Here is a 20,217-nt window from a genome sequence, read left to right on the forward strand (position 1 = left end):
GTATCTCAAGGGCTCCTGGAGGCACACAAAGTACATCCTCAATGACCCACCCTTGTGATAGGAGGCCAGCAAAGACACATGGATCTATCTAAAGAACCAGCTCAGGCAGAGCACCCTCAGACCTTGCTACTCAGCATGGCCCCTGGACTGACAGCAGCGGCCTCCCCCAGGAGCCTGCTGTAAGTGCAGAATCCTGGATGAGATGCTGCTCCATCTCGGATTGAGAGTCTGCATTTCTAACGTGCTCCCAGGTGGTGCTGATGCTGACGGTCCACAGATCACACACTCTTCTGAGTGGCAAGGTTCCATGAGACAGGGTGCCACATCTTTATTCTTACTCTGAACTTCAAGGAGAGGACCACATCATCAACGCGTGTCCCTGATTCTAACATCGTGCCTGGCACACAGTACTGATGCAATAAGCGACTCGTGCCTGAAAGACAGACTGCCACGAACACACCTCTTTCAGAAAGAGTTGCTAAGAGAAATGCAACCGACACCTTGCTCTGTCTCCCTGCAGGGCGTTCTGATCCAGACATGAGATGCAGCCAAGGAATCAAGGCCCTTCTGGCCCGTGAACACTGTTAGGAATGTGAGCTCAGACTCATGGCCCTAATTACATCCAGGGATACAAGTGGACGGGAGAACACTCAATTGTGCTTTTTTTTTCTTTTGTGACAGACAAGGTAAATTATCTCTGCCCATAAATTCACATTATAATTCAACATGTACAGTTTTAAATCTGAAAGTAATGAAATTGATATTACAGCCCCACTCCTGATTTTAAGCCTGGAAGTCACAATGCAGGAGAAATGGTATGAATGTGCACTACCTGCTTCAAGTAATTGTTCTGTAAACATTTCAAGGATTAACACACTTCGAAAGAGATGGTCTAGTGAAACAGTTATAAGGTGGACAAGGAACGCGTACTAAAGTAGTAAGATTCTTTGCTTTTTCTGGGCTCTCACAGTTGGCCCAACATCCTATCTACTCATTTTAGCCATGAGTAGCAGCCAAGGGGGAAAAGAAATCTTTTCTTCTTCTTGCCAATTAAGATGGAGAGCTGTAGTGCTGGTGTTTGAGAGGGGAAAAGTTGGTAAAGTGTGTGTGTATATTTGTGGGTGCAAAAAGGGAACTGTAAAACGACAAGGAGGTGCAGTCCCTCTGTTGGGGTCAGGGTGCAGACACCAAACACACCTCTACCCAATTCACATGCAGATACCATCAGGAGAGAGGTCCTGAAGAGAGGCGAGACAATACCAAATTTGTTTGTATGCTCTCTGTTTGATGTTCAGTGATTAAATAGCTGGATCTGGGCCTGAGGAGAGAGTTCCATATGGAGGAATAGATAGCAGTCACACGTGGCCCTGGCAGATACTGCTTAAAGAGACTGTGTGGGGTAAGAATCACACCGAGGACGGAGTCTTTCAGGAAAACACCGTTTAAGAGGAGGAGAGATGAATGGAGGTCTGTGCACTAAGGAAGGATGGCAGCAAGTGATGTCATGGAAACCAGCGAAGGAAAGTAACAAGGAGAGTACATCCACAAAAGATCAGGACTGGAAGACTGCTGGATCGGCAAGTTCGAGGGTTAGTGACAGCATCCAGAGCTAAAGCCAGAAAAGGGAGGGCAGGAGAGATGAGGATTTTAGACAAGAGGCTCACAGACAAGCATGTGAAAAGCAACACAAGCATTAATGCCATTAAAAAACAAAAGGCAAACAATACGCCTCGATCATAGTATTATGTAATATCCATTTTGAATATAATTTGCACAGACATATAATGTTAATAGAAAATATTCACGTAACCAAACTTTTTAGTGTAAATATATTGGGAAGAAATGGAAGTAATAGAAATGCCAGTACAAGATAATTAAGTCTTTATTTACTATAAGAGGAGGTCAACTGATAATACCTAAAATTGGGTTAATAAAAATAGCCATATATAGTTATCATTATTATGAAATATGGAAATGTGTGAATGGCAAAAGAATTCTAAAGGGTTTCTCCCCTTTGGCAAGAAGTATCTTGAGAAGGGGGAGCAGTGGAGCAGGAAATTGCTGTACTTGGTCGTTAAGTCTTACACTACGACTTAACTTGTAAAAACTGTGTTATTTTTAAAATACAAACATTTTATTTAAAAAGAGAGAAAAAGAATACATATATTCAAAAACTGGCAAACAGGAAACAGAGAATGACAGCACACAAAAGCATCCCTTTCCAAGGGGGCCGCGTGGGTTCGCGATGCAGCGTCGCCGAACTCTCTCTCTGGGCGGGGCACACGGGCACGTTCCCTTTGTGAAAACTCGCGTTTACTTATGATCTGTATACTTTTCTACATTTTCACTGTATTTGAATAAACGTTAATTAAAAAGGTATTTCCTCCAATTAAGGAAGTCCCATAAACTGAAGGAAAAAAGTGAGTTATTAAAATACATTAACAAATGGAGCTAATACATAATCTTAAAAAGTGCGATAAACTTTTTTTAAAAAACACAATTGATGTTATAATTTACTGGTTAATATCACCATTTTCCTCTCTTTAACTGTTAAGTGAGAAAATTATCACCCTCTAGTTATCCAGATTGACTACAAAAATAGTAACATATAGTTAACCCTTCTTTAGAAAATAGGTATTTTTAACTCAAAAAAGCAAAAGATCTTGCCTCGGATTTCTCTGATAAAATGAATCACCAAATATTATGGTTTTCTCCTGGGCAGGCCATAAAGTTTACTTGCATTACAGTCCTTTGCATCAAAAGAGAAAAGAAAATCTTTTTAAACAGATAAAATGTTTTTATCTATTGTAAACTGGGTAAAAATTTGATTACTGAACCCATCAGTTACAGTTAAAATTATACATTACTAAGTATGTAGTAACAGGCTGAAGGGTAGAACGGTGTAAGAATTTAGAGTAATTCTCAGGGAAACAGGATCCAAGACACGGGCACATAGATGGGTCGCACATACGGAGTAAGATGAGGGCAAAGAAGGGGAAGTGCAAAGCAATGGACGTGCATCTGCCTAAAACCAGGTTCAGGAACAGCTAGATCCAGAGTGGAGAGGAAGACAGACACAGCCAGTCGCTGAAGTCCAGCACGAACATGGGGGAATGGCTAGAAGTCTGTAAACAGCTGTAATGAGTGCAGGTCTTCTGTTAACCAGGGCAGGTGAACTGTTTTATCAGGGAGTCAACATACATGTAGAGAGCTCTGAAAGCTGTAAAGCAGTATAAACCTATAAACTGTCATGATTATCACTGACCCTCAACGTCCTCACTCTGTCAAAAGGGGACAGCAAGGCCCTCATCGCTGCCCACTCATTACGTGTCCCCATACTTCCTGAGGGTTTAAAACAGACCTAAAGGAAAACAAACTACCACCTCTTTACCAGCCCTCCATACCTCCCAACACCTCTGCTCTGAGCACTCACTGTGGGCTGAGCCCATGCTAAGCATGTGACCAACTTGATTTCATTTGGTTCTCACTGTTACCCTAGGAAGCAGGGACTTTATTATCCCCACTTCACACAGAAACTGAAAGGCAAAGTGAGCTTCTCAAGGGCCCAGAGCAAGTGAGTCATGCAGCTGGGTTTTAAACACCAGAGATTTTTGGAATCATGAGCTTCGATGAGAATAAAGAGAAGACAACAATGACAGTAGACAATGTTCATATATATATATGTATTTCCTTTACATTGTAAAGATTTGTCCTTTTATGAAATATATATATATGAATATTATCTACTATCAGTGTTGTCTTCTCTTATATGTATATATTCATATATATATGACCCTTCCTGTGAGCCAGGAACTCTATGAACACAATCCTCCTAACAACTCTAGGGGGTAGGTGCGCTTGTTATTTGTATTCCGCACATGAAGAAACTGGAGCACAGAGAACTCAGGTAACTTGTCCAAGGTCACACAGCTAAGGGAAGGCAGAGTTGGATTTGAACCTGCAGCTCGCGTCCCAGCTCTTGCTCTCAAGCACCTGCTGTATTAAGTTATAAAGGAGAGTTCCTTACTCCTCTGCTGTTCCTTCCTTTCTAATAGGTTCTTTTAAATTGGAAAGATTTGCTCTTTTATGAAATATGCATGCCAATAACTTTGATCATTTCATTATCCTTTCTTTGCCAAACCTTGAATCAACCAAAACCAGACAGGTTTTTGTATCTTTTTAACTTAAAAATTTCTCCAAGACATTGGAGCTAATAAAAAATAAAAAGAGAAAATAAAATTCCCAAACACAAGCACTACTAATGTTGTCATTAATTTCTCTCTAGTTTCTTTGCTATGCATAAAATTTTTAATACTAATACTATATAAACTGTGTTATCTTTCTTTTTCACTTAACGTTATGTCATAGAATTTTTTCACGTTTTCATATATTCTTTAGATAGATCATTTTAATAGATTCAAAGCCTCCCATTGGGAGGCACGAATCGTAAAGAATCCATCTGCCAATGCAGGAGATGCAAGAGACATGGATTCAATCTCTGGGCTGGGAAGATCTCCTGAAGTAGGAAATGGCAACCCACTCCAATATGCTTGCCTGGAAAATTCCATGGGCAGAGGAGCCTGCTGGGCTATAGTCCATGGAGTCGCAAATTGTCAAACACGACTGCACACTCACAACAACAAAAAATACCTGCAGTTAGGCTGTTTCTCTGTGCTGCCACTGTCATTATTACTACAAATAACATTTCACTGCATACCTCTGTGCCTAAAGGTTTTTCTCATACTGAAGTTTCTCTAGGTTAGAATTCCAGGAACAGAACGATAGAGTCAAGGGAGTAAACAATTTAAGACTCTACAGATAAGCTGGATACTTTCAAAAAGGACTAAATCAAATTTAGATGTCCATTAGTAGTATATGAAAATGTGTCATTTCGTTGCATATCACCAGTACTGGGTTTGTGTGTATGATATTTTGTTCCACTAAAGATATATGCAGCTATTATTCTAGTTTTACTTTTATTATATGAATTTAAATCTCTTTCCAAATGTTTGTTGAGTAAATATATTTACTTTTTAAGATATTTAAATTACTTCTTAATTTGTATGGAACTCATTTTCCAATGTGAAAACAGTTTTACTATTCATCTTCATATGGAAATTACACAGACTACAAGCTGATGCACGAACACGTTGCTAGCCTCTTTTTCTAAACCCCAATTCTGTACACTGCTGGGAAAAAAGAGAAAGTTGATGAATCTGAAAAAGTAACAGCAAACATATGGGAAATCCTGGAGAGAGAGAGATTGGCTGGGTCCTGGTTGGTGGAGAAGTGCAATCCAGGGTGAAAAAGTACAAGATGCCAAGGCTCACAGATGGCCTGGGAGCCTGGGAAAAGCGTTTTGGTTATGCTTTCTTTTCCTTCCACACACTACTCTATGTGCCACTTGCCACCAATATGGAGAGACCAAAATACAACAGCGCCAGCCCAGTGCAAGCCAGGGACCAGGCAGGTGTAGAAGGTCAGCCCCCAACCTGTTGAGGTTGGATGGCAACTCAGGAAGATGGGCACTGGAAGAAAGCAGAGATCAGAAAGGTTTCCTGAGGAGCCAGGCCACTCGGGTGGTGGTGGTGGTGGTGGTCTGTTGAGAGGGGGCAGTGGCAAAGTATTTCTAGGAGAGAAGTTCCCCTTACCAGGAGAGGCACAATTTGGTCCTGGGCTTGTTTTAGGCCCTCCCACCAAGTACACATCACCAGTCGAAGAGCCAATATCCCCAAGGGAGGATGAGCCAATAGGGACAAAATTAGACATCTAAAAAGTGCAGCCAAAATGAAATAAACACACTGAACAGCCTATGTGAAAAAGAAGTAAAGGGGCATAGGGAGGAAAACTTGTTTTCCTAATACATACCCTCAGGAAGATGAGAGGGAAAAACCAAGGAAGATCCCCTGGGCAGCAGTATAAATGGGGAAGGAAAAGAGTATGAGGACTGAGCCTGGGGTTGTTCACAGGGAAGGAAAGGCGAGAACAATTCTGCAAAGGGGATGAGCAAGCTGCAGCTGGTGGCGTAAGAGCGGTGACATTCTGGAAGGCAGCTAAAGAAAGTGTCGGAAGGAAGAGGGATCAACTGAGCTAAGTGCCACAGACAGGCTGAGACACTGGAGGGCTGAGGGAAGGGACGCGGAGACTGCAGCAAGATGCTTCTCCCAAGGGGTCAGTCCTGAAGAACAGCAGAACAGCAGAGACGTGGGGTGCGGATTAGGGGTGGGGGAGGGCGCATAAATTATTTGTACACAGCTTGGAAACACTGAGAACTTTCAAAAACAAGTGCAATGATAAATGCATTTGTAAAATAACACCGGAGAAGGCGATGGCACCCCACTCCAGTACTCCTGCCTGGAAAATCCCATGGACGGAAGAGCCTGGAGGGCTGCAGTTCATGGGGTCGCTGAGGGTCTGACACGACTGGGCGACTTAACTTTCACTTTTCACCTTCATGCACTGGAGAAGGAAATGGCAACCCACTCCAGTGTTCTTGCCTGGAGAATCCCAGGGACGGGGGAGCCTGGTGGGCAGCCGTCTATGGGGTCACGACATGACTGAAGTGACTTAGCAGCAGCATACAGGTACAATTTAACCCATAGTGATCATAAGAGAAGGTCCACTTGCCTTGTTATCTGAAAACTGAAAACTAATCTTAACACTCTACCCCAAGGATCACTCTTTATTTAGTCTGTGGTTTTTTTGAGGGGTTCTTGACACCCTTATGGATCTGACTGAGAGTTTTGAATCCTCTACCCAGAAGAGGTAGTTACATAGCCACATACACAATTTTTTTCCCATGATATTTCGGGTAATCTCACAATCTTCTGAAGCCTAATAATAGATCCTTCTTAGAAATTCTAATTCGCCCAAGATGGCCTGGGGTTTCAGTCTTATCTCTCAGTACAGCATATGACTCAGTAAGTGCATTCCTCTGAAGAGCTTTCTTAAGTTTTCTATCAACTCCCTCCTTTTTATCCCTTCCGTCACTTTCCGACGTTCGCATCCCTAGTGCTGTGTTAGGTGAGGCCTTCATGAGACTAGCTGAGGCGTCTCTGGCCTTCTCTAGAGGGTGCCTCTGTGCGTGCTGCCTCTCCTTCCACCAAAGCTCCCAGTGAGGTGTGTGCTGGACACATCCCCTTACCTTTACCAGCCCCACTGTTCTCAAAGCCACTGCTTTCCCTCTGAAAAGGAATGAGAAAGTTGTGGGGGGTTGAATACTTGCCCCAAATTCAGGTCGTAACAGAACCTCGGAATGTGAGCTCATTTGGAAATAGTTAATAACAACTAGTTAGGATTAAGTCATCCTAGATTAGAGTGGGCCCTAAATCCAGTGACTAGTGTTCTGATAAGAAAAGGAGTTGACACACAGAGACACAGGGAAGGAGATAAGGCAGGTGAAGAGGGAAACAGAGGTTAGAATCATGCTGCCACAAGCCAAGGAAGGCCAGGAACCCCCAGAAGCTGGAAGAGGCAAGGAAGGTTCTTCCCTGGAGCCTTTAGAGGGAGCATGGCTCAGCCAACACCTTGATTTCAATCATCTAGCTCTAGAACTAAAGAGAATAGATTTCTATCGTTTGAAGAAACTAAGTTTGTAGCAATTGGACATAGCTGCCCCAGGTAACGAATCCAGCAGTCTTACCTAGAAAGACCAAGGCAACGTTGAGAACACTCAGACAAACACGCCTCCTGGACACTTACCTGGCTTCTACTAATCCTCTTCCCATTTCAGTTCAGGAAGCACTAAATGAACAGTTGTCATGTCTCAGCCTGTCTCCACTCAGTATGGTGACATCCAGCCTTCTCATTGTTTCTGTCCAGTCAGTAAGTCATGTCCAATTCTTTGTGATCTATGGACTGCAGCACACCAGGCTTCCCCGCCTTCGCTATCTCCCAGAGTTTGCTCACACTCACGTCCATTGATTCGGTGATGCCATCCAATCATCTCATTCTCTGTCGCCCCCTTCTCCTTGCCTCATATGTAGACGTTTTCAATTCTAATCTCTCTATATTTGCCTTAATGGGGTATGGCTTGTGTGTCATGATAAAGAACATTTTCTCTACCCCCAAGTTTATAAAAATATTTTCCATCAAGTGCTTTTATGGTTTACATCTTCCATACAGTAATGATGATAAGGATGATGATGGCAGCTATACTTAAACAGCACTTGTATGTGCCAGGTGATATTCTCTGCCCTTTTCATACAGCTACTTACTTAATCCTCACAGCAGTCCCATGAGGTACTAACATCATCCCTATTTCATGAAAGTGAAGAACCAAGTGGTTTGTAACTTGCTCAGGTCATACAGCTGGTGGCCGGTGGAGGCAGCCTGGAAGCCCAGGCTGTCTAACCCCAGAATCTATGCTCTTACCTACAACATCATCCTGCTTCTCAAGGCATTTCAATTTAAATATTTTAACCAACTACTTGAATTTATTTTGGTTTAAGGAGTGAAGCAGAGCTTTCATTCTGAGTCCCAAATGCTTGGCCAACTATTTCAATGCATATTGAATATTTTATTTTATCCCACAGATTTAAAATGCCATCCTTATCATGAACTAAATTCTTATACTTACTTGAGTGTTTCTGAACCCTCTCTCCTGTTTCATTTCATTCCTGTAGCATATGTTAACTCTTTATATAATAAGGATATTATTAGCTTTTTATCTTTCCTACTTGTTACAAATATTTTGTCACATATTTTTTTCATGAAGTCATAAAAATTCCTTCAAGTTTTCTTTTCTTGCTTCAAAGTTCAGGAAATTTGGTAGGTATTCACTTGTATTCCTAGTTTTTCTAGGAGATGAAAAAATATTTAGCATATATTTAGCCCATTTGGAATTCATTTGGTGTATCATAAAATAATCTAAGTATATTTTTTGAGCCTGAATGTTTAGAGGGATTTCACTTTAACCAGTATAAATAGCCCTGCAGTCCCTCACTTCCTAACTAAACCAATGCCGTGCCCCCAACTCTATGTCGTGACTTCTAAATCCCTAACCCCACCTCCAGTCATTTCAGTGATGTGGCACTGCCGTTGCACTCTCTGTCCAAACCTATTTCTCACATCATGTACCACGGAATGCAGCAAGCAGTGGGTGACTGTGGGGAACCACCACCAGCCCCTGAGGAGAGGTGAAGTTTTCTCACCTGGAGGAGCAACAATCCTAATCTCCACAAAGAGGAAAGCTTAACTATTCTCTTCCCCAACACTAACCTTGAGGTCCTTGGCCAAGTCTCCCTAAAACTTTGGCCAAAAGCACAAGGCGTTGGCCCTTTGAATTCTGGACGTCTTCACAGCAGGAAGGAACAGGATTGCCTCGGGTCCAGTTACAAACACTTCCAGGAGGGCTGGAGGCCAGGAATGAAGCCATTTCCGCCTCCTGGCTTGGCCACGTCCCCGTTCCACTTGGACCTCTCTAAAGAACTTGCTCTGCTTCCTGGCCTGATAACCCTGACCCTTGGCTTCCCCACACCTCAGTTATCACAGAAAGGTAGGCAGCTTAACATTGTCTTTTTCACTCTTTCAGCAAACGAAGAAAAAAATTCTTTGCATAAGGAAATGGCATGCACAAGATTTAGGTTAAATAGGCCAAACTTCAGACTTCACATCTTGGCTTGACTAGTTGTGAGCTGTGAAAGATCAGCTTTATTAGTTTCTCTGGCGAGCCACAGATACTTCAGCAGTAAAACAGATATAATATCTACCTCACAGAGACAGAATCCATATGGAATACATCCACTCCCTCCACTCTTCTCCCTCAGGTAAGCCCTGCCACCACTTGCTCTAGGACTTCAATCGAGTTGGCAATCTTTCCCACCACCCATCAACACCACCTCCCTCCTTCCCCAAAGAGAAATCCACACAAAGAACAACATCCATAAGAAAGAATACATATTGTATGATTCTGTTTATACAACAATCAAGAGAAAGCAAAATTGAACTGTGGGGACGGAAATCAGAAAGCAGTTGCCTGGTAGAAGGGAAAGGGTGGTGGTTCAGTTGACTGGAAAGGGGAATAATAGAACTTTCTGTGGTGATGAAATGTTCCATACCTGTTTTGGGAAGTGGTTCTATAAGAATACACAACGTCAAAACATATCAAAATTACACTTAAGACCTGTGCATTTTCTTGTATGTAAATTATACCCCAATTTGGGAAAAAAAAAATAAAACACCTTTGTCAGATATAATTCAAATGCACAGTAACATGATGGGGGAAATATGCTGTTTAATATAAATATTTTGACAAATTTCAAGGCATGATTCACTCAAAAAGACACCCCTAAATGTGATTCCTATCTTTGGTCCCAACTAGCTATATAACCGGCCAAGTTACACATTCTCTCTGGGTCTCGTATTCATACACTGTAAATGAGGACTCTTCAGTACCCACCTCAAATACTGTATGCCCTGTAAAAGATCTCTAGTCTTTCCCATTCTATTGTTTTCCTCTATTTCTTTGCATTGATTGCTGAGGAAGGCTTTCTTATCTCTCCTTGCTATTCTTTGGAACTCTACATTCAGATGCTTATATCTTTTCCTTTTCCCCTTTGCTTTTCACTTCTCTTTTTTTCACAGCTATTTGTAAGGTCTCCTCAGAAAGCCATTTTGCTTTTTTCAATTTCTTTTTCTTGGGGATGGACTTGCTCCCTGTTTCCTGTATAATGTCACGAACCTCCGTCCATAGTTCATCAGGCACTCTATCAGATCTAGTCCCTTAAATCTATTTCTCACTTCCACTGTATAGTCATAAGGAATTTGATTTAGGTCATACCTGAATGGTCTAGTGGTTTTCCCTACTTTCTTCAATTTAAGTCTGAATTTGGCAATAAGGAGTTCATGATCTGAGCCACAGTCCACTCCCGGTCTTGTTTTTGCTGACCGTATAGAGCTTCTCCATCTTTGGCTGCAAAAGATATAATCAGTCTGATTTCAGTGTTGACCATCTGGTGATGTCCATGTGTAGTGTCTTCTCTTGTGTTGCTGGAAGAGGGTGCTTGCTACGACCAGTGCGTTTTCTTGGCAAAACTCTGTTAGACTTTGCCCTGCTTCATTTTTACTGCAAGGTCAAATTTGCCTGTTACTTCAGGTGTTTCTTGACTTCCTGCTTTTGCATTCCAGTCCCCTATAATGAAGAGACATCTTTTTTGGGTGTTAGTTCTAGAAGCTCTTGTAGGTCCTCAAAGAACCGTTAAACTTCAGCTTCTTCAGCGTTACTGGTCATGGCATAGACTTGGATTACCGTGATACTGAATGGTTGGCCTTGAAAACGAACAGAGATCATTCTGTCGTTTTTGAGATCACATCCAAGTACTGCATGTCGGACTCCCATTGACTATGATGGCTACTCCATTTCTTCTAAGGGATTCCTGCCCACAGTAGTAGACATAATGGTCATCTGAGTTAAATTCCCCCATTTCAGTCCATCTTAGTTCGCTGATTCCTAGAATGTCGATGTTGACTCTTGCCATCTCCTGTTTGACCACTTCCAATTTGCTAGATTCATGGACCTAACATTCCAGGTTCCTATGTAATATGGCTCTTTACAGCACTGAATCTTGCTTCTATCACCAGTCCCATCCAAAACTGGGTGTTGTTTTTGCTTTGGCTCCATCCCTTCATTCTTTCTGGAGTTATTTCTCCACTGATCTCCAGTAGCATGTCGGGCACCTACTGACCTGGGGAGTTCATCTTTCAATGTCCTATCTTTTTGCCTTTTCATACTCTTCATGGGGTTCTCGAGGCAAGAATACTGTAGTAGTTTGCCATTCTCTTCTCCAGTGGACCACATTCTGTCAGATCTCTCAATAGAATGGGAAAACAATAGAATGGGAAAGACTAGAGATCTCTTCAAGAAAATTAGAGAAACCAAGGGAACATTTCATGCAAAGATGGGCTTGATAAAGGACAGAAATGGTAGGGACCTAACAGAAGCAGAAGATATTAAGAAGAGATAGCAAGAATACACAGAAGAACTATACAAAAAAGATCTTCACGACCCAGATAATCAGGAAGGTGTGATCACTCACACTCACCTAGAGCCAGATATCCTGGAATGTGAAGTCAAGTGGGCCTTAGAAAGCATCACTACGAACAAAGCAAGTGAAGGTGATGGAATTCCAGTTGAGCTATTTCAAATACTAAAAGACTGATGCTGTGAAAGTGCTGCACTCAATATGCCAGCACATTTGGAAAACTCAGCAGTGGCCACAGGACTGGAAAAGGTCAGTTTTCATTCCAATCCCAAAGAAAGGTAATACCAAAGAGTGCTCAAACTACCACACAATTGCACTCATGTCACACGCTAGTAAAGTAATGGTCAAAATTCTCCAAGCCAGGCTTCAGCAATAAGTGAAACGTGAACTTCCAGATGTTCAAGCTGGTTTTAGAAAAGGCAGAGGAACCAGAGATCAAATTGCCAACATCCACTGGATCATTGAAAAAGCAAGAGAGTTCCAGAAAAAACATCTATTTCTCCTTAGACTATGCCAAAGCCTTTGACTGTGTGGATCACAATAAACTGTGGAAAATTCTGAAAGAGATGGGAATATCAGACCACCTGATCTGCCTTTTGAGAAACCTGTATGCAGGTCAGGAAGCAATAGTTAGAACTGGACATGGAACAACAGACTGGTTCCAAATAGGAAAAGGAGTACATCAAGGCTGTATATTATCACCCTGCTTATTTAACTTCTATGCAGAGTACATCATGAGAAATGCTGGACTGGATGAAGCACAAGCTGGAATCAAGACTGCCGGGAGAAATATCAATAACCTCAGATATGCAGATAACACCACCCTTATGGCAGAAAGTGAAGAAGAACTAAAGAGCCTCTTGATGAAAATAAAAGAGGAGAGTGAAAAAGTTGGCTTAAAACTCAACATTCAGAAAACGAAGATCATGGCATCTATTTTTCCAAGATAAATTTTGGAATAGTTGGAGTGTATATATATATATAGTAAGTCATGAGAGTAGTGAGATATTATCATATATGGGGAAACAGTGGAAACAGTGTCAGACTTTATTTTTTTGGGCTCCAAAATCACTGCAGATGGTGACTGCAGCCATGAAATTAAAAGACGCTTACGCCTTGGAAGGAAAGTTATGACCAACCTAGATAGCATATTCAAAAGCAGAGACATTACTTTGCCAACAAAGGTCGTCTAGTCAAGGCTATGGTTTTTCCTGTGGTCATGTATGGATGTGAGAGTTGGACTGTGAAGAAGGCTGAGTGCCGAAGAATTGATGCTTTTGAACTGTGGTGTTGGAGAAGACTCTTGAGAGTCCCTTGGACTGCAAAGAGATCCAACGAGTCCATTCTGAAGGAGATCAGCCCTGGGATTTCTTTGGAAGGAATGATGCTAAAGCTGAAACGCCAGTACTTTGGCCACCTCATGCTAAGAGTTGACTCATTGGAAAAGACTCTGATGCTGGGAGGGACTGGGGGCAGGAGGAGAAGGGGATGACAGAGGATGAGATGGCTGGATGGCATCACTGACTCGATGGACGTGAGTCTCAGTGAACTCCGAGAGTTGGTGATGGACAGGGAGGCCTGGTGTGCTGCGATTCATGGGGTCGCAAAGAGTCAGACACGACTGAGCGACCGAACTGAACTGAACTGATTTCTTATTTCTGTTTTTACATAATTCCAAATTCATTAATAGCATATGCTGATAATTGCAAATATAATGTTACATTTTCGAGCCCCCTAACTTTGTAACCTGTAAGCTCCTGTACACCCTATCTTTATACAGTCTCTTCACAAATTAATCCCACAAAAGGTCTTTTATATTTAATCCTATTGGATGTAAAACCCAGGGCCTTCAGGACTCCCACAGTTTCTGAAAGGATATAGTAATTTTTGTACTGTTAAGAGTCAACCAGTTCTGACTTCATCCTAAGATGAAGACCATCTTATTAAACAGTACAAGGAAAACGTTAGTCTTCATTTCTATATCGTTCAAACAATCTGAAAGTTATACAGATGACTGTTTAATGAGTGAATAAATGAGTATGGGATTTATTCCAGCTATTACACTGAGATAACCAAAGTAATAGATTAACATAAGCATAAGTTTCTGCAAGCCAACTATATACATGTAAACCACATATTACTGAGTCACAGTGATATTTAGTCTATGATTACATAAACATATTTGACATTGGAATGTCAGGATTAATATGTAACTAAGCATATTCAACTATACAAGAAAAGTACTCTTTTATATATTACTTGAGTTTAACAAAATTTTCCTGTGTAGAGTCAAGGGAACAATTTGTATTCTATAATCAAGTATTAATAGTAAACACAAACTGAAATAACAAAATATGAATACCCTACCTGAGTATCTTTGTATTTGTCTCTTAAGTCCAAGAGCCGATGATAAGCTTTAATGGCTTCAGAAAATTCTCCAACATCAGTGCTAGTGAGAATGTAGTTTTCCCAGATCTGCCAATGTTCATAGTTGCACTTGAGGGCTTCTTGTAATGTTCTAAAAGCTTTTACTCTATTGAAGGTCAAATAAACAAACAAACAAAAAAACCCAATAATGAATAGCCATAGCTAAATAAGCCATACCTAAATGTATAAAATGCTAATGTGAACTTTCTATCAGTCCTGAAACATTCATGTTAATAAACAAAATTAGAGGGCCAAACAACCCAAAACCACCCCAAATTTCCCTAACAGGGAATGGCAAACAAAACAGGTAGAAACTGGGACTTCCCTGGTGGCCCAGTGGTTTAGAATCCACCTTGCAATGCAAGGGCCATGAGTTAGACCCTGGCTGGCGTACTAAGATCCCACATGCCTCGGAGCAAATAAGCCCACGCGCTGCAAGTACTGAGCACACAGGCCACTACCGAGAGCCCGTGTGCTGCAGTGAAAGACTGCACGGTGCAACTGAGACCCAACACAGCCAAATAAACAAATGAATAAATAAGAGTTAGAAATGAAATAAGAATAGGGACACACAAATAAAAACCAAGTAGAAAATCTGAAACTCAAAAGACATTAAAAACAACAAACCAAAAAACCTCAACATGTGACAAAAACTAGTTTCACACAAAGAGAGAACTGATGAACTGGGAGATAATAGTGAGAAATTCAAATGAATTCAGATTAAAAAATAAAAAGAATAATAAAGACACAGAGGGAAGAATGAGAGGTAAGATTCAAGTACACATTCCATAGACATTTCAGAGTAAACACATGCAGAATATGGGAGGACACTATATTTGAAGAGACAATAACTGAGTATTTTCCAAAACTAAACAAAGATCAAAATTCTATGATCAAAAGTGTATTTTGTGTACTGAGTATTCTAAATAATGGTAAACCAACACCTAGACATATTATGTGAAACCACAGTACATAAAGGTAATCCTAAAACCTATAAAAGAATGACAGAGAACAGCAGATATTTCATAAGTAGCAAAAGATGACAGAAGACAATAAAACACTACTTATAAAGTGTTAAGTGAAAATTAATTTTATCATCAACTAAACTTAACACTTAGGAATAAATGCAATATCAAAAATTTTAACATGTACAAAAAACAGGAAACTTTACCACTGGCCCTTACTTAAAAGAACTATTCAAGGGTCTCCTCTTGCAAAAATAATAGGACTTTCAAAGAGAAGAAAAGGGATATAAGAAATATTCAATGATGACAAGAGAAACAGAGGAAGCATGTCAGTAACTTAATTACTAAGAACAAATATAATTAGGAGTTGTGTTTTTAGTAAGTAAATCTAAAAGTCTGTAGACTATATTCTTTGCAACTAAATAAAAAATCAATAGTAAGTAGAGTTAAAAAAACATATGCCTACAAACCTGAAATGCACTCTTAAAGTAAAGAAACCAATGAGGGGGCAGAAATTCATACTAGAAAGTACAAAATGTTTAGAATTTAAAGAAAGTATTATATATCACTATCTGCAAGATATAGCATTTAGAGACAAAAAGCAGTATTTAGAGAAAATTTTATAATTTTTACATGGATTGGTTATAATTATGAAAGATGGGAAATGAGTTAAAATATTCAACTTAATTTGATAGAAGAACACCAAATAATTCTAAGAAAGAAGAAATGTTAAGAAAGAAACAAATGATCAACAAAATCAAAAGTTGGCTCTTTGGAAAAAAAATAATGAAACAAATGTCTAGCTGAATTCCATTCAGTTCAGTCACTCAGTCGTGTCTGACTCTTGGTGACCCCGTGGACTGCAGCACGCCAGGCCTCCCAGTCCATTACCAACTCCCGGAGTTGACTCAGACGCATGTCCATTGAGTCAGTGATGCCATCCAACCATGTCATCCTCTGTCGTCCCCTTCTCTTCCCGCTTTCAATCTTTCCCAGCATCAGGGTCTTTTCAAATGAGTCAGTTCTTCACATCAGGTGGCCAAAGTACTGGAGTTTCAATTTCAGCTTCAGCATCAATCCTTCCAATGAATATTCAGGACTGATTTCCTTTAGGATGGACTGGTTGGATCTCCTCGCTGTCCAAGGGCCTCTCAGAGTCTTTTCCAACACCACAGTTCAAAAGCATTAATTCTTTGGCACTCAGCTTTCTTTATAGTCCAACTCTCACATCCATACATGATCACTGGAAAAACCATAGCCTTGACAAGATGGACCTGTGTTGACAAAGTAATGTCTCTGCTTTTTAATATGCTGTCTAGGTTGGTCATAACTTATCTTCCAAAGAGCAAGCATCTTTCAATTTTATGGCTGCAGTCACCATCTGCAGTGATTTTGGAGCCCAGAATAAAGTCTGCCACTGTTCTATTGTTTCCCCATCTATTTGCCATGAAGTGATGGGACCAGATGCCATAATCTTAATTTTCTGAATGTTGAGTTTTAAGCCAACTTTTTCACTCTCCTCTTTCACTTTCATCAAGAGGCTCTTTAGTTCTTCTTCACTTTCTGCCATAAGTGCGGTATCACCTGCATATCTAAGGTTATTGATATTTCTCCCGGCAATCTTGATTCCAGCTTGTGCTGCACTCAATATGCCAGCAAATTTGGAAAACTCAGCAGAGGCCACAGGACTGGAAAAGGTCAGTTTTTATTCCAATCCCAAAGAAAGGCAATGCCAAAGAATGCTCAAACTACTGCACAATTGCACTCATCTAACACACTAGCAAAGTAATGCTCAACTTCCCCAAGCCAGGCTTCAACAGTATGTGAATTGTGAACTTCCAGATGTTCAAGCTGGATTTAGAAAAGGCAGAGGAACCAGAGATCAAGTTGCCAGTATCCGTTGAATCACTGAAAAAGCAAGAGAGTTCCAGAAAAACATCTACTTCTGCTTTACTGACTATGCCAAAGCCTTTGACTGTGTGGATCACAACAAACTCTGGAAAACTCTGAAAGAGAAGGGAATACCAGACCACTTGACCTGCCTCCTGAGAAATCTGTATGCAGGTCAAGAGGCAACAGTTAGAACCGGACATGGAACAACAGACTGGCTACAAATCGGGAAAGGAGTTCGTCAAGGCTGTGTATTGTCACCCTGCTTATTTAACTTATATTCAGAGTACATCATGAGAAATTCCATTAGAATTTAGAAAAATGGTATAAATAAAATTAGTAGTATTTTAAAAAATCATGAGAACATCACAAACAAATCATGCAAAATGATTTAACAAGTACAAAGCCAAATAAACGAATAAAAATGAAAACCAGGTTAGGTAGTTTTTACAGAAAAAGTTTATCAAGCCATCGCAGAATCCTTGCCTTATCCAAGCTACTTCAGAAAATAGAAAAAGACTTAAGAACTTGATATTGACAAGGAAATCAACAAAACTTCATGTCACCTATTTTAAAAGTTAAACATCTTAACTATCAGAAAGATTCTTAATGCTTTACTCTACTGGCTGAACAAACACTATAACTCCCTTGAAGATCAAAAATGTTTTACTGGACAACTATAGCAACCTCTTTCAAGGGTAAGCTATCTGTCCCTCTCCAACAGCCTTTTTGCATTTGCTTTGTGAACTTAAGACCACGAGGTCCACGTCTCCTTTCCTGCTGAGCCTCAAAGTGTTTCATCAAGACTTCCCTTTTGCTGACTTCAAGGCAAATTTTCGAGGTGATGATGGAGCTTCTTCTGGCCGATCCAGGCCATTGGTCTGGGAGTCATCCCCTTAAGAACTTAAATAGAAGTGTGCCCATACCATCAGTAACTTTCTCAGCTAGTCACAGAACACACAAATCATTTAATCAACGGTACTGATTGAAATGACTTCTTTACAATTAGTCTTTTAGTCTTTTCATAACAACCAATTCACTGCAGTTTACTTTTGTATTCTCTACATTAAACAATTGACCTAAAGTTGTCATGGAATGTACTAATTCATTTACCCCCGACCCACCCTCCTTTATAGTTAAAAATGGAAGTACCCTTGCTCTAACACTTCTTCATATTCAGCCATAAATTGTTTCCATATAATTTTTTCCCCCTTTCTCCACTCCCTCTGCACACATCAGATGTGATATCAACTGCGGACTGAGATTCCTGAGGTGGACTGAGATTCCCAAGGTCTCCCATCCACATATGGGTAGGGATGAAGTTATCCTGTTGGAAAAGATGTCAACCAGCAGCATCCCACACCAGGAGGGTTATCTTTTTTCCTGTGTGTCCTCCTACCCTCTAATCCTGGTTGCTTGGCCCACAAAATTTTTGCAATAAAATTCCATTTTTTTTGGAAAGTATGACTTCTTTCTAGGGAGCTTCAATTCTGGATTCATTTATCAAACCATGGTGGTATGATAATGCACTATGACAATTATGTAGGAAAATGGAAAACTTTCCCATGGGACTGGTAGGGCCATGATACCTCAGGGAATCAGATGAAAAAGGGAAAACAGCACTTTAGTGAAGAACCCAGCAACAGCAGAGCGAGAGATGAGGGAGTGTAAAGGGTCACCTTAAGGCAGGGAGAGGATTCTTTTGAGAGGAGTAGTAATGATTTGCCCCTGCAGTAACAATCTCATGAGTGAAAAATGAGCTATGTCTGGAGCAGTGGCAGCAAAGAAAGCAAAGTAAAATGGCAAGAATAAAGGAGTGATTTACCTCTGACCTTACAACCCCACTTTTACACAAAACCCTATTCAGGGAGCTGCAGGGAGACAAAACTGTGTCAAAGAGAAGCTGAGGAACAATGTGCAAGAACCAGCAAGAGAGAAAGCAATTAGAATTCTTAGGGTTAATGGGCTGGAGGACAAGAGGTCGCTACATACACAATGATCAAGATTACTAGAAAAACCCACTGAGAGCACTCCACGGTTATGGCAGGGATTTCCCTTCCCCTTGCTTTACACCAAAAGAGTCTCTAGTGAGTTTTAACACAATCAGTTGCAATCAAGAACACAATATTATTTTCCACAGAGCGTGATGGAACAAACAGTACTTTATTTATGTAGTTATCATCCGAGAGCAGCAGAAGCATTTCATGATCTCGACGTAATGTGGATTTATGATATCTCCAGAAATACTCATGAATCACAAAGAAAACTAAGTTTGAAAATAAGGGCAAACAAACATGGAAATATATCTATCCTTTCATTTATTTAAAACTAGGATAACAGCCATCCTTGCCTCTTCCCTTTCTTTCTGTAGCCAGTCAGTAAGTCCAGTTGCTTGTCCCCTTTATAAACTGGCATCTGCCCCTTCTTCTTCCAGCCTAGATGTCTCCTGCCTGGACTATTACAACAGCTGTCTCCTAACTGGTATCCCAGCCCCCAGTTTCCTCTCTAGTCTGTCTCACACACGGTCATCAGATAAATTTCCCTCTTCATGAAATCTCAAGAAATTTCTCTCTTCATGAAATTATCCCCACTGAAATCTCTGGCTTCCTATTACCAACAGGATAGTCTCAACTAGTTAGTCGAACAATCAGAACATGCTGCCATTTGACCCCAACTGACCTTCCCAATCTCATCTCTCACCATGGCTCTCACTAGTCTCGAGCTGGACGACTTTACTTCCTGTCCCCTAAAGTGTGGCATTCATGCCTGTCGCCCTGCTTCTGGTCACCCAAATTCAGAAGGCTAAGGACAGCTATTAATGACCATTTATTTCCAAAGCCTGTCCCCTCTACCAATTCTTCAAATTATAGCTTGAGTCCAACAATCTCTCAGAAGTGTTTCTGAACCAGCATCACACATGATCTCTTCTCTGAGATCCTCAGAGGACTATACAA

General features: G+C 40.8%; 1 protein-coding gene across 3 annotated transcripts in view; it reads right to left on the reverse strand.

Moving 5' to 3' along the window:
* Positions 1-20,217, reverse strand: part of TTC27 (tetratricopeptide repeat domain 27) — a 180,551-nt gene that overhangs the window by 11,022 nt on the left and 149,312 nt on the right. For all 3 annotated transcript variants that reach the window (XM_070379762.1, XM_070379761.1, XM_005893003.3), the window contains one exon: positions 14,349-14,514. In XM_070379762.1, coding sequence (XP_070235863.1) covers positions 14,349-14,514 — 166 coding nt within the window. The remainder of the gene's footprint in view (positions 1-14,348; positions 14,515-20,217) is intronic.

This window comes from Bos mutus, chromosome 11, assembly GCF_027580195.1.
Source record: "Bos mutus isolate GX-2022 chromosome 11, NWIPB_WYAK_1.1, whole genome shotgun sequence".
Taxonomy (NCBI): Eukaryota; Metazoa; Chordata; class Mammalia; order Artiodactyla; family Bovidae; genus Bos; species Bos mutus.